General features: G+C 37.1%; 2 protein-coding genes across 2 annotated transcripts; both read right to left on the bottom strand.

Annotated features, from left to right (window-relative positions):
- Nucleotides 1–9,533: 9,533 nt before the first annotated feature.
- Nucleotides 9,534–10,298, bottom strand: LOC129893008 (protein ASPARTIC PROTEASE IN GUARD CELL 1-like). The gene has a single exon (XM_055968501.1). It carries the CDS (start codon nt 10,296–10,298, stop codon nt 9,534–9,536), a length of 765 nt encoding a protein of 254 aa, XP_055824476.1.
- A 1,425-nt stretch (nt 10,299–11,723) lies between these two features.
- On the bottom strand, nt 11,724–13,040 carry LOC129893007 (aspartic proteinase nepenthesin-1-like). Its single transcript, XM_055968500.1, has one exon. It carries the CDS (start codon nt 13,038–13,040, stop codon nt 11,724–11,726), a length of 1,317 nt encoding a protein of 438 aa, XP_055824475.1.
- Between the last annotated feature and the right edge of the window lie 729 nt (nt 13,041–13,769).

Here is a 13,769-nt window from a genome sequence, read left to right as displayed (position 1 = left end):
CATCCTATCCACAATCACCCAAATAGAGTCATGTTGTTTGCGGGTTCGTGGTAAACCGGTAATGAAGTCCATATTGATCATTTCCCACTTCCATTCTGGGATCTCTATATTCTGAGCCACTCCACAAGGCCTTTGGTGCTCAACTTTAACTTGTTGGCAGTTTGGGCACTTGGACACAAACTCTGCTATATCTCTCTTCATTCCACTCCACCAGTATACTTCTCTCAAGTCATGATACATCTTTGTTGAACCTGGATGGATGGAATACCTAGAATTATGGGCTTCTGCCATGATTCTCTCTCGAATACCATCAACACTTGGAACACATAATCTTCCTTGATATCTCAACACTCCATCTCCCCCTTTGGTAAAAGCCATTACCTTCTGCTTGTGAATCTCATCCTTCAGTTGAAGAAGAATGGGATCCTGATCTTGTTTTTCTTTCACCTCTGCAACTAGAGATGGTTCAGCTCCATTTCGTACTATTATACCACCCTCACTAGAGTCAATAAGTTGAACTCCCAAACGTGCAAGTCTATGCACTTCCTTTGCCAACTCCTTCTTTTCCTTTTCCACATGAGTTGTACTCCCCATAGATAACCTGCTAAGAGCATCAGCAACTACATTTGCTTTACCTGGGTGGTAGAGAATGCTCATGTCATAATCCTTGAGCAACTCTAGCCATCTCCTCTGCCTTAAATTCAGCTCCTTCTGGCTGAATACATATTGTAAGCTCTTATGGTCTGTGAACACATCCACATGTACACCATAAAGATAGTGACGCCAGATCTTAAGAGCAAATACCACAGCTGCCAACTCAAGGTCATGAGTGGGGTAGTTTCTCTCATGAGTCTTAAGCTGCCTGGAGGCATAGGCAATGACCTTACCTTTCTGCATCAATACACATCCTAACCCAACTCTTGAAGCATCACAATAGGTTACAAAACCATTCGTTCCTTCGGGTAGGGATAGTACTGGAGCAGTAGTCAATCTAGCTTTCAACTCTTGAAAACTTTTCTCACAAGCATCAGACCATTGAAACTTAGCCTTCTTCTAAGTCAGCTTAGTCAATGGTGAGGATATGGATGAAAATCCCTCAACAAACCTCCTGTAGTAACCAGCCAAACCTAAGAAACTCCTTATGTCGGTTGGAGAGGTAGGTCGGGGCCAGTTCTTAACTGCCTCAATCTTTTGAGTATCAACTTGGATTCCATCCCCAGATATAATATGGCCTAAGAATGCTACAGACTTAAGCCAAAACTCACACTTTGAAAACTTAGCATACAACCCCTCCTCCTTAAGAGTTTGAAGGACAATCCTAAGGTGATTAGCATGCTCACTCTTACTTCTAGAGTAGACTAAAATATCATCGATGAAGACAATTACAAACGTATCTAGGTATGGCTTGAATACTCGGTTCATGAGGTCCATAAAAGCTGCTGGAGCATTTGTCAATCCAAAGGACATAACAAGAAACTCAAAATGACCATAGCGGGTTCGAAAAGCCGTCTTCGGGATGTCACATTCTCTCACTTTCAACTGGTGATAGCCTGATCTGAGGTCTATCTTAGAGAAACATGTGGCACCCTGAAGTTGGTCAAATAAATCATCTATTCTGGGGAGAGGGTACTTGTTTTTAATGGTGACCTTGTTTAGTTGTCGATAATCAATGCACATTCTAAGGGACCCATCTTTCTTTCGCACGAATAGGACAGGAGCGCCCCAAGGTGAGACACTTGGCCTAATAAACCCCTTATCTAGGAGGTCTTTCAGTTGTTCTTTCAACTCTTTCAACTCAGCAGGAGCCATCCTATAAGGAGGAATGGAGATAGGTTGTGTATCAGGAAGGACATCAATACCAAAGTCTATCTTTCTATCAGGAGGGATTTCGGGTAGATCCTCAGGAAAGACTTCAGGAAACTCATTCACAGTGGGAACTGACTCAAGAGATGGAGTCTGATCATTAATATTTTTGACTCGGACTATATGATATATACATCCCTTAGAGATTAATTTTCTGGCCTTAAGGTAGGAAATAAATTTACCCCTAGGCACTATAGAATTCCCCTTCCACTCTAAGATAGGCTCGTTTGGAAATTGAAAGTTGACAATTCGGGTCCTACAATCAACTGAAGCATAACAAGAATAAAGCCAGTCCATGCCAAGAATTACATCAAAATCAACCATGTCCAACTCAACTAAGTCAGCCATAGTATCCCTATGATAGATTGATACAGTACAATTTCTATAGACCCTCTCAGCTAAGATAGACTCACCAACAGGAGTAGACACGCTGAAAGGCTCAAGAAGACACTCAGGAAGGATCTCAAATTTACTAGCCAAGTAAGGAGTCACAAAAGATAATGTAGCACCAGGATCAAGTAATGCATACACATCAAAAGAAAGGACTCGGAGCATACAAGTAACAACATCGGGTGCATTTTCTTGGTCTTGGCGACTACCCATAGCATACAGACGGTTGGTTCCCCCACCTGCACTTGAAGCTGCACCTCTATGATTACCTCTATTCTGTGGAGCTGCAGAAGAAAACTGAGCTCTACTACTTCCATCTCCCTGCCTCTTTGAAGGACACTCATTTTGGAAGTGACCTGTCTTTCCACATCCATAGCAAGCATTGGTGCCCACACGACACTCTCCCAAATGGAGCCTCCCACATCTAGCATATGCTGGTTTTCCCCTAGAACCTTGAGCCATACTTAATTGGGACTGAGAACCTTGAGATCGAAAGTTTTGGTGACTTAGCGATCTCTGATCATACCTGGTATTAGGTGTAAAAGCATTTGTTGGGGAAGGTGCATAATTGGAAGACCTTTTCTGAAAGAAAGACTTATTACCCTTCCCTTGCTTCTGCTCATTCTCATGCCCAGCAGACTTAGCCTTCTTGCTTAGGTGTTCCTCTCGGTCCTTTTTCTTGTCATCCTCAACCTGCTGAGCATACACCATCAATCTAGAAAAATCCATGTCAGAAATCATTAGCATTGCCTTACATTCTTTCTTTACATGTTTGCCTAGGCCAGAGAAAAACTTCCTCATCTTAGACCTCATATGAGGAATCATTTCTGGGGCATATTTGGACAATTGAATAAACTTCAAACTATACTCTTTCACAGTCATACTCTCTTGCTTGAGGTTCACAAACTCCTCAATTTTTGCTTCACGTAGCTCTTGGGGAAAGAAGTTATCAAGAAATGCTCTTTCAAACTCATCCCAAAGAGCAGGCTCTGCATCCTCACCTCTTCTTTCTTCCCACTGATTATACCAGACATTTGCCACATCCTTGAGTTGATAGAACACCAATTCAACCCCCTCAATCTCTGTAGCATGCATCGCTTTTAGTATTTTCCACATCTCATCAATGAAATTTTGGGGGTCTTCATCAACGTTGGAGCCCGTGAAGACCGGCAGATTCATTCTCAGAAAATCTCTGATCCTCATGGCAGCCGACGGCTCTTGATAACTAGAGCTAGGAGTTGGTGAACTCTGGCTACTATTTCGAGCAGCCACCAACTGGGTGAGCATAACAATCGCTCCTCGAAAATCTTCCTCAGAAGTAGGAGTGGTCTGAACAGTAGGTACTTGGGGTACCTCAGTAAATCTTGCAGGTCGGCCCCTAGTTCTCCGTGGAGGCATCACTGATTGTGGAACCTCAGTGCTGGCAGCGTTCCTCTGACTAGATGAACGTTTAGGAGGCATGTCTGAAACGTGTAAACGCACGAATTAGAAAGGAAGCTTTTATAGAGTTAAACTCTATCGCACGAACTCAGATTATGAAAGAAGTGAAATAATTCCTAATGTTCTATAGCCTCCTGATTATAAGTGTGGTGCACGACACACCTATAAGCAAGACTCTACTAGACACGGCTTCATAGACACCCTAGGACTCTTGAACTCTGTGCTCTGATACCAAGTTTGTCACGCCCCGAGAGGGTACCCTAGGCGTGGCCGGCACTCAGAAACCATCTCTGGCCTCTGAGAGAACCACTTGGTCTCATCACTTATTCATTCATCAGCGGAAGACTTAATAAGAATACTTATATGGGCTCTCCATTAACAACATCTAATGAAAGAAGAATTTTGTTTTTAGAAGAAGTAGTTTCAAAGGAGAACTACTCCAATTACATCATTAAACTCTGTCTATGAAGCCTCTAATACTCTTAGATGGTGCCAATGACATATCCATGGCTACATTAAAAGAAACATAATACTCAACAATACTTAAAGGATAAAGAGTTCATCCGAATATAAGAAGGACTCACCAAATAGTTGAAAAATAATGATCTTCAACGAAGCGCCTGTTGAGGATCTCTAACACCTGTATCTGCATCATAAAACGATGCAGGTCGAATGACGTCAGTACGTGGAATGTACGAGTATGTAAAATGGCAGGAAGGTAAGGAAAAATATCAAGAAACTTCTCTCAAGAAAACTCAGCTCAGAACTCAACATCATCTCAACATCAATATGTAATGCAAGTTTAAAATATAATAATAAAAATAATAGTAACAAGCAATGCTTACTCAATTGGGAGTTTCTCTAACCGACAACCATCACTTATGAGCTAGCGATGATACAACGAAGCGATGTCGTTGCCACATCCATCCAATACCTTGCCAGGGTAAAGGACATCACCATCTTGGATCCACTCATCAAAGTCCTCTTTTAGGGACTTAAGAGGCATAACCTCCATCCTACGCTGGCTACGTAGTTCTGGGGTTTGAGTCAATTAAACTCTTACCCAACTCGGTGCTCAATACTACTCCCAAAATATGTGCTCATATTAAACTCATCATCTAGTCTCATTGGACTTTAATTTAAATCATCAAACTCATCTCATTTCATGTTCATCAATCATTATACTTCCATAAACATCATTTTACATCTCATCAAAACATCTTGCTCAAAATATCATTTTTCTCAAATTCATTCAAATTCAACTCTTTTGCTCTTTCAAAACTCAATAAAATACATATATAGTATTAATTCATATAACTTCTTTTTATCAATAAAAATAATAAAAAGCCAACATCTTTACTCAAAACATGTGTAAAAATATTCATGAACATCAAATCAATTAGGATTCATGGGAAAGTAGCCATGAACAATAATTCCAATAATATGAGAAATAACAATAATGATAATATTAATGCATAAATATATCAAACTCAATAAAAGAAGAATTAATTTATTTAGAATTCAAGATTTGGATAAAACTCAACTATAACTCAATTATAATAAATTTAAATATTGGGCGCATGGACGAACTCAATCCAATGCTATGAAAGCCTTACATTCCTTAAATCGGAAGCTTTACTTCGAATTGGAACACTCTTGGACCCCTAGCCTTTTCTTCTCGCCGGTTTATTTTGTGTACTACCCGGAGTATAAGAATCACTAGAGTAGTATCTTTATACTACTAAAACTAAAACTATATTTGAGAAGGAGTAAAGAAGTATATAGAGAGAAGAATTGCTTAAGAAAGCTTGGTGAATAAAATGAGAAAATAAGGTGGGTATTTATAGGTGTGGAGGAGGGACCTAATAATAAATAAACATAATCATAAAGGATGATCTTGAAAATTCAATGGAGAATTTTGATGTCATGGATGATGTCAAATGGTTCTAGATCTTTCTATGGTAGGTGAGATGAAATCTCTTTTAACGGAATATCTGTTTTCGAAGCTGCGTTTGAATAAGATAAATTTCTTATTAGGATTTGGTGTCTTCATAAGAATTGTAGATATAGAAGTCTAGTTTCATTTAGTTCAAGAATCATCCAATTTGGAGCATTCTACATCGAGATATGAATTTTATTCTACAAACACTCCATTCCGTCACAGCACTATGTCTTGCAAAGATCAATTTATTTGATCTACTTAAAATCTGAATCTTAAGATATGTCCTTCATGAAAGTTGTAGGTAATGATGTTGTGGTTACTCAGAAATTTGAATCACCTAATTTGGACCATCCTATGAAAAGTTATGACCAAATTACTTTAGGCATGAGAGAACATAATCAAAATGCTTTTAGAACATGATCAAAATACTTTAGAACATGATCAAATTTCTTTAGAACATGATCAAAATACTTTTAGAACATGATCAAAATACTTTAGAACATGATCAAAATCTTTAGGCATGAGAGAACATGATCAAAATACTTTTAGAACATGATCAAAATCTTTTCATGCCTTCATATAAGGACTTTTGATAAATCAATAATTTAATGCATTTAAAAGCCAATATAAGTTAATATAAGATAGGTAATTAAATTTCATATATTTAATAATCTATGCATTTGGAATTATGATATGAAAAATCCATAAAGTTTCATGCTTGAATAGAAAACTTTGATAATTTATTTGGACTTCATGAAAGAAAGGATCCATGAATCAATAATATTTATGGGGTGTTACAAGAATACACTGGTGATGAATATAATAACTTCTGTAAACAAGAAGGTATTAAATGACAGTTCATGGTGGCATATACTCTACAACAAAATGGAGTAGCAGAGCGGATGAACAGAACCTTGTTGGAACGGACAAGAGCTATGTTGGCAACTACAGGGTTGGAAAAACCATTTTGGGCAGAAGCAGTCAAAACCGCTTGTTATGTGATCAATCGGTCACCATCAAGTGCAATTGATCTGAAAACGCCAATGGAAATGTGGACAGGAAAACCAACTAATTATTCTCGCTTACATATATTTGGAAGTCCTGCTTATGTTATGTACAACACCCAAAAAAAATCAAAGTTGGATCCAAAATCCAGGGAATGCATTTTCTTAGGGTATGCTGATGGAGTCAAGGGGTATTGCTTGTGGGATCCCACAGCCCGCAAGGTGGTAATCAGCAGGGATGTTGTAGTTGTTGAAAACAAGATACAAGCAAAAGAAGGTAGAACTTCTAAAGAAAAATCAGAGACTACTACAGTTGAAGTTGAAGAAATAGAAGAAGTTCCAGTTTCTTCTGAAGCAGCACCAGAGCACGAAGAACAAGAGCAAGCTGAGATCGAAACTCCAGAAGTTCGACGGTCAACTAGAGAGAGAAGAGAACCAGCTTGGCACTTAGATTATTCTATGAAGAGTAATATTGCATACTGTCTACTAACAGAAGATGGTGAGCCTTCAACTTTTCATGAGGCTATGAAAGGCCAAGAATCATCTCTGTGGGTGGCAGCAATGCAAGAAGAAATTGAAGCTCTCCATAAAAATAAAACATGGGATCTTGTTCAATTACCACAAGGAAGGAAGGCCATTGTTAACAAATGGGTCTACAAGATCAAACACAATGGTAATGATCAAGTGGAGAAATATCGTGCAAGATTAATGGTGAAAGGATTCGCTCAGAAAGAAGGTATTGACTTTAATGAGATATTTTCTCCAGTGGTTCGAATCACAAAAATTCGAGTGGTCCTGGAGATGTATGCTACATTTGACTTGTACTTGGAGCAGTTAGATGTCAAAACTGCATTTCTTCATGGAGAGCTTGAAGAAGAAATTTATATGCTCCAACCAGAAGGTTTTGAAGAACAGGGAAAAGAGAACTTGGTTTGCAGGTTGAACAAATCTCTATACGGTCTCAAACAGGCACCGAGATGTTGGTATAAGAGATTTGATTCCTTCATTATAAGCCTTGGATACAACAGACATAGTTCAGATCCTTGTGTTTATTACAAGAGATTTGGTGATGACGATTTTGTTATTTTGCTGTTGTATGTTGACGACATGTTGGTAGCAGGCCCCAACAAAGATCGTCTCACAAATTTAAAGGCACAGTTGGCTAGGGAGTTTGAAATGAAGGATTTAGGACCAGCAAACAAGATTCTAGGGATGCAAATTCACTGAGACAGAAATAATAGGAAGATTTGACTTTCTCAAAAGAACTACTTGAAGAAAATCTTGAGACGCTTCAAGATGCAAGACTGTAAGTCAATTTCTACCCCACTTCCTATTAATTTCAAGTTATCCTCAAGTATGAGTCCTAGCAATGAAGCAGAGAGAATGGAGATGTCTCGAGTACCGTATGCATCAGCAGTGGGAAGTTTAATGTTCGCTACGGTATGTACAAGACATGACATTGCACAAGCAGTGGGAATGGTTAGTCGATACATGGCTAATCCTGGTAGAGAGCATTGGAATACTGTTAAGAGGATCCTGAGATACATCAAGGGTACCTCAGATGTTGCAATGTGTTATGAAGGATCAGACTTTAATGTTAAAGGTTATGTTGATTCAGATTATGCAGGTGATCTTGATAAGAGCAAGTCCTCCACAGGTTATGTGTTTACTCTTGCTGGAGGAGCTGTAAGCTGGGTTTCAAAACTGCAATCTATCGTGGCTACATCTACGACGGAAGCAGAATATGTTGCAGCTACACAAGCTAGCAAAGAGGCAATATGGATGCAGATATTACTGGAGGAGCTTGGGCACAAACAAGAGAAGGTTGCTCTATTTTGTGACAGTCAGAGCGCTTTGCATCTTGCAAAGAATCCAACATTTCATTCAAGGACAAAGCACATATGAGTTCAATATCACTTTGTTCGTGAGAAGGTGGAAGAAGGCAGTGTGGATATTCAGAAAATTCACACCAATGACAACCTGGCAGATATGTTTACGAAGCCGATCAACAGTAACAAGTTTATATGGTGTCGATCTTCTATTGGCCTAGCAAAAACGTAACATTGCAATAGTTGGGTAGAAAGGATGGTGTGAAGACTTAATTGATTCTCAATTAAATCTTCAAGTGGGAGAATGAAAGTCTTCAACAAAAGAAGAGGAGTCAAAAAAGGCTGCTGCAAAAGGGAGTCAAAAAAGGTTGCAGGCTGCAAAATGAAAGTTTAGTTTTCAACAATTAAGTCTTCAAATGTTGCTGACTTCTTTGACAGACGCGTAGAAAATTAACGCGTAAATTTTCTATGCGTTTTCATCCTACTATAAATAGAGGGCTTCCTGCCCTCATTTAAATCATCCCAAAAGAGAGAGTAAGAATACAAAGAGAGTTATACACCAAAATAAATATTTTAGTCTTGAGTGTCCTCTTTAGTAGTTGTTCCTTTTACAAGAGAGAAGTGTTAATTGTTGTTTTCTCCTTGTATTTGAGAGCTGTGTACTCCATATTAAATAGTGAGATCCTTCTACCCCGTGGTTTTTCCCTTCTATCATTTAGAGGGGTTTCCACGTAAAATTCTCGTGTCCAATTTTTTTTTAATATTTTCATCATATCAAACTTTAATTGTGGTGCTTCCTCACCCCAACACCTTATAGCAAGTGTCGAAAGTATTGCTTGGATTTTCAACCAAAAGAAGATCTCGTACTTCTGCTCTGAATAGGTAACGGAATAAGACATAAAAATCATAAGGTAAAAAGGTAAAACTTGTCCCTGTATCCACCAACACTCCACCGCTCATATCTGATTTAAAATTCCACCACTAAGGGCTCACTGGAACCTCCCGATCGTTAATAAAAACTTTATAAAGGCTCACATAGTAAAATGAAGGGTACCTATAATTAAATTACAGTTTTGCTGATGTTGCTCTTGACCACTTGCTTGTATGGAAACAAAGAACTGATCCTTTTCCTGAATGAAAAGTTGGTAGACACATGGACATTACGTGCCCTCCAAATTGTGATGAAGAATATTGAACAGCGCGACCAAGGCCAAGAATCCCAGCAGAGAAAGCACTGAATTTTTTTTCACCAGTTTGATCTTTGCTACATCCAAATGTGATCCTAACAGGTCGATGGTCTACATTAAAAGTAATCACGTCATCTGCTATGAAACATTTTGTTTGCACACGATCCCCGTATACCATATCATATCTACACTCAAAAATTTCTTGATTACAATAAAAGGCTGGATCCACAGTCCTGCACCTTAAATTATATCGATTGCAACCAATTATTCGAAATGTTTTGGATGTAGTAGAATCATATAGAGGTTGATCTTGTTTGTAACACTTATTGGCCTCACATGGTCCACATTGCCACCAAACTAAATCACTTCCAGTGTCTATTAGCAAGTAGTTTTTGATCATTTGAGTGCCAATCAAAAAAGTCGCGACATACTCACCACTCCTGTAGACAGCATCCGTTGTTTTTGGAACCAGTTCGCGCATCTCACCTCCTTGTGCACCATTTTGAGATTCAACAACCGAAGCTAAATAACTTGCTCTTGCATGACATCGAGCAATCCTGTTTTCAAGCAACGAGTCGTAGTCCTTGAATTTTGATTTTTCAAATACATCTCGATGGTAAACAGTAAAAGTATAGGATGGCATTTGAGGATCAGGAAGGTCAGATCAAGAGACATAAATCTTTTTCTAGCTTGCATTATGTAAGTTGAGTTGAGGGGTGATAGAGAATATGTATTTCCCAACACAATAAATATAATTGAGAAAATAATAGAAGTGAAAAGGTCAAAATGGAGGAGCTTTTCCATCGGTACTTTGCTAATTGCTTCAATTTGTTTATGCAAACAGGAAGAAACACATAGTTAAATATGGAGGATTGATTCTGTTTAAATTTTTGGTCAATTTAGGAAAATATTTAATTTTGCAAGAAAGACATTCCTAAAAAGAGCACTAATTAATCTCAGGGAATCTATGCTATTTAGGAACTTTATTAATTAAGATTCCTATTTACATCTCATCAATTATAATTCTTTTAAAAGACTTCAGCGAAAAAGCCTCGAAAAAGGACGAATGTGCCATTATATTTTTTCTTATCCCGAGAAAAAAAAATTGGGATCTATATCCCCACATAGGGATAGTTTGATTGGTGAACACGTTATATAAAGATTGTAATCTCGATATTAAACAAAGACATGGTAATTTAATGATATACTTTTGGGTGTTTGATTGGTGAACAAGCTATATTGTTAATTATAATTCAAATATTAAATGATAATGAATATACTTTTATTGATAAATGTTTGATTCATTGGACTAAAAATGAGATATAGATGATATAATATAAAGATATGTGTTTGATTTCACACTAGATTAAATCAGAGGCGACCCTGAAATACCGTTGCATGTGGACTAGATGCAGGAGCAGAGCTAGCGTTATAGGTGCGAGTTTGGCTCAATCCAATTGGTTTGCTTCTAAATCATGTTTTTGTGTTAAAAATGTTGAGAAATGATTCAAAAGATACTTGACCAAGTCTTGGAAGTTAGTTGTTAGTTTCCTTTATTCTAGCAAGTTTAGATAGTGGTACATATTAGTAGCTAATCAGTAAATCTAGTGGACCTAAATTTTAAAATTTACTGTTTGATTGTGAGCTTATTTATAGGCAGGTCTCTTTACTTTCATTTCGTATCAGAAAGATAAACATTGCAATAATTCTTTTCTTCTCTTTTGCTCAGTTTTTCTATTCACTTTCTCCTTTAAATTTCCTTTTTCTTTCCAACAACAAAATCATTTTATATGTATAATTCGATCACGGAGCAATAACAAATCTTTTTTGATTTCACACCTAGTGTTCGATACTAACACTGAGCCAGATTAAATTTGATCTCGCCAAAAGTAATACATTTGGGGTAAAACACTCCCCCAAATATATAGTTGACAACTAAATACTCCGGGGATGCACATCTTGACACCACAAGTCTTTTCCTTTTTGGCAGGAAATACAAAACAAAGATTCTCAAGAGATAAACAAAGTTTGGCTTTATTTTATGATTGCAAGAGATATATATTTATAATTAATCACATGCATCTATGTCAAATGACAAAGTATTTGCTAAAGTATCAAAAGTTAATCCTACACCTTGGAGTTGATTCATGCCTAATATTGACCTCTCACTATCCCATCCAACAAAAGCCAAGCAGTAGAGCCCGCGATAGTGCACAACAACTCGTTCTTGTGCCAGAAGCAACATTGTACTCGAGTTTACGCTCCCAAAGTACAACTTCACTACAGGAAAGTATAAATCACGACCATTTGGATCTTCCTTATAGCAAGTATCGAAAGGTTGGACAGGAATTTCAGCTATGGGAATATCTTGCACTTCTGCTCTAAATATGTAACGGAATACAGTATAAAAATCACGAGGAAAATAGGTATAACTTGTCCCTGTATCCACGAATATTCCACCGCTCATCATATGTTGTTTAAAATTCCACCACGAGGGGCTCACAGGAACCTCCCTGTCGTTAATAAAAACTTTATATAGGTTGATAAAATAATATGAAGGGTACCTATAATTAAATAATAATTTTGCTGATGTTGCTCTTGGCCACTTGCTAATATGGAAACTCAAAACTGATCCTTTTCCTGAATTAAAAGATGGTAGACACAGAGACATTATGTTACCCCCAAATTGTGATGGTAACGAATATCCTTGTGGCACATCGCGTCCAAGGCCAACAATCCCAGAAGCGAAAGAACTGAAATTTAGTTCACCAGTTTGATCTTTGCTACATCCAAATCTGATCCTAACCGGCCAATGTTCTACGAGAAAAGTAATCACATCATCTGCTATAAAACCTTTTGTTTGTGAATTATCCCCATATTGCATATCATATCTACACTCAAAATTTTCTAGATTGCAATAATAGGCAGGATTCACAATCCTGCACCTTTTACCATGTCGATCGCAACCGATTATTCGAAATGTTTTCGATTGAGTAGAATCATATAGAGGTTGATCTTGTTTGTAACACTTATTGGCTTCACATGGTCCACATTGCCACCAAACTAAATCACTTCCAGTGTCTAATAACAAGTAATTTTTGATCATTTGAGTGCCAAGCAAAAAAGACGCGACATACTCACCACTCCCATAGAAAACATCCGTTGTTTTCGGGACAAGCTCGCGCATTTCACCTCCTTGTGCACCATTTTTGGATTCAAGAATTGAAGCTAAATAACTTGCTCTAGCATGACATCGAGAAAATCTATTTTCAAGCAATGAGTCGTAATCCTTGAATTTTGATTTTTCAAATACATCGCGATGGTAAACAGTGAAAGTATAGGATGGCATTGGAGGATCGGGAAGCTTAGTCGGATCGAGAGACATAAATCTTTTTCTATCTTGCATAATGTAAGTTGAGTTGAGGGGTGATAGAGAATTTGCATTTTCCAACACAAGAAGTAGATTTGAGAAAATCATTGATATCAAAAGGAGAAAATGGAGAAACTTTTCCATTGATATTTTGCTAAATTGCTTCAATTTGTTTATGAAAATAAGACGAAACACAAAGTTAATTATGGAGATCTGATTCTCTTTATATTTTGGTCAAAATTAAAGAAAATATTTAATTTTATTAGATATTTAATTTCATAAAAGACATTCCTAAAAAGTGCATTGACAAATCTACCCTTTTCATCTATTGGAAGTGAAAATTTCATTTTAAAATTATTTTTATTTTATTTTATTTAACAAAAATCTATGTAGGGGTATATTTGATCCTTCTAGTAAAGTTCAGAGATATATTTGTTCTTTTTCACACATAAATTATTTTTTGACTTATTTGATTATCATTATTTTGAGCTTCTTCTTCTTATTCTTATTTTTTTCTTTCATTCTTTAGTGTAAAAATAAGAAGAAGAAAAGAAAGAAAGAAGTGTTAATGAAAAAAGAGAAAAAAGTAAGGGAAAAATTTAAAACTAATCTTTTGCGGCTATATTGTAATTTTAAACTAATTTTTGTGGCTATATTATAATTTAGTCTTTATATCTGTAAAAAAAATTGGGGTATCTATAATAAATATTACAAGAAAATTAGTGAAAGAAGTAACTTTGACCA

Source organism: Solanum dulcamara, chromosome 6 (genome assembly GCF_947179165.1).
Source record: "Solanum dulcamara chromosome 6, daSolDulc1.2, whole genome shotgun sequence".
NCBI classification, from domain to species: domain Eukaryota; kingdom Viridiplantae; phylum Streptophyta; class Magnoliopsida; order Solanales; family Solanaceae; genus Solanum; species Solanum dulcamara.
Note: the sequence above shows the minus strand (reverse complement) of the source record. Positions and strands in the feature narration are given on the sequence as shown.

Excerpts from the sequence above, each read along its gene's own strand:
- LOC129893007 (XM_055968500.1), bottom strand. The coding sequence starts at position 13,040 with ATGTCTCTCGATCCGACTAAGCTTCCCGATCCTCCAATGCCATCCTAT.
- LOC129893008 (XM_055968501.1), bottom strand. The coding sequence starts at position 10,298 with ATGCCATCCTATACTTTTACTGTTTACCATCGAGATGTATTTGAAAAA.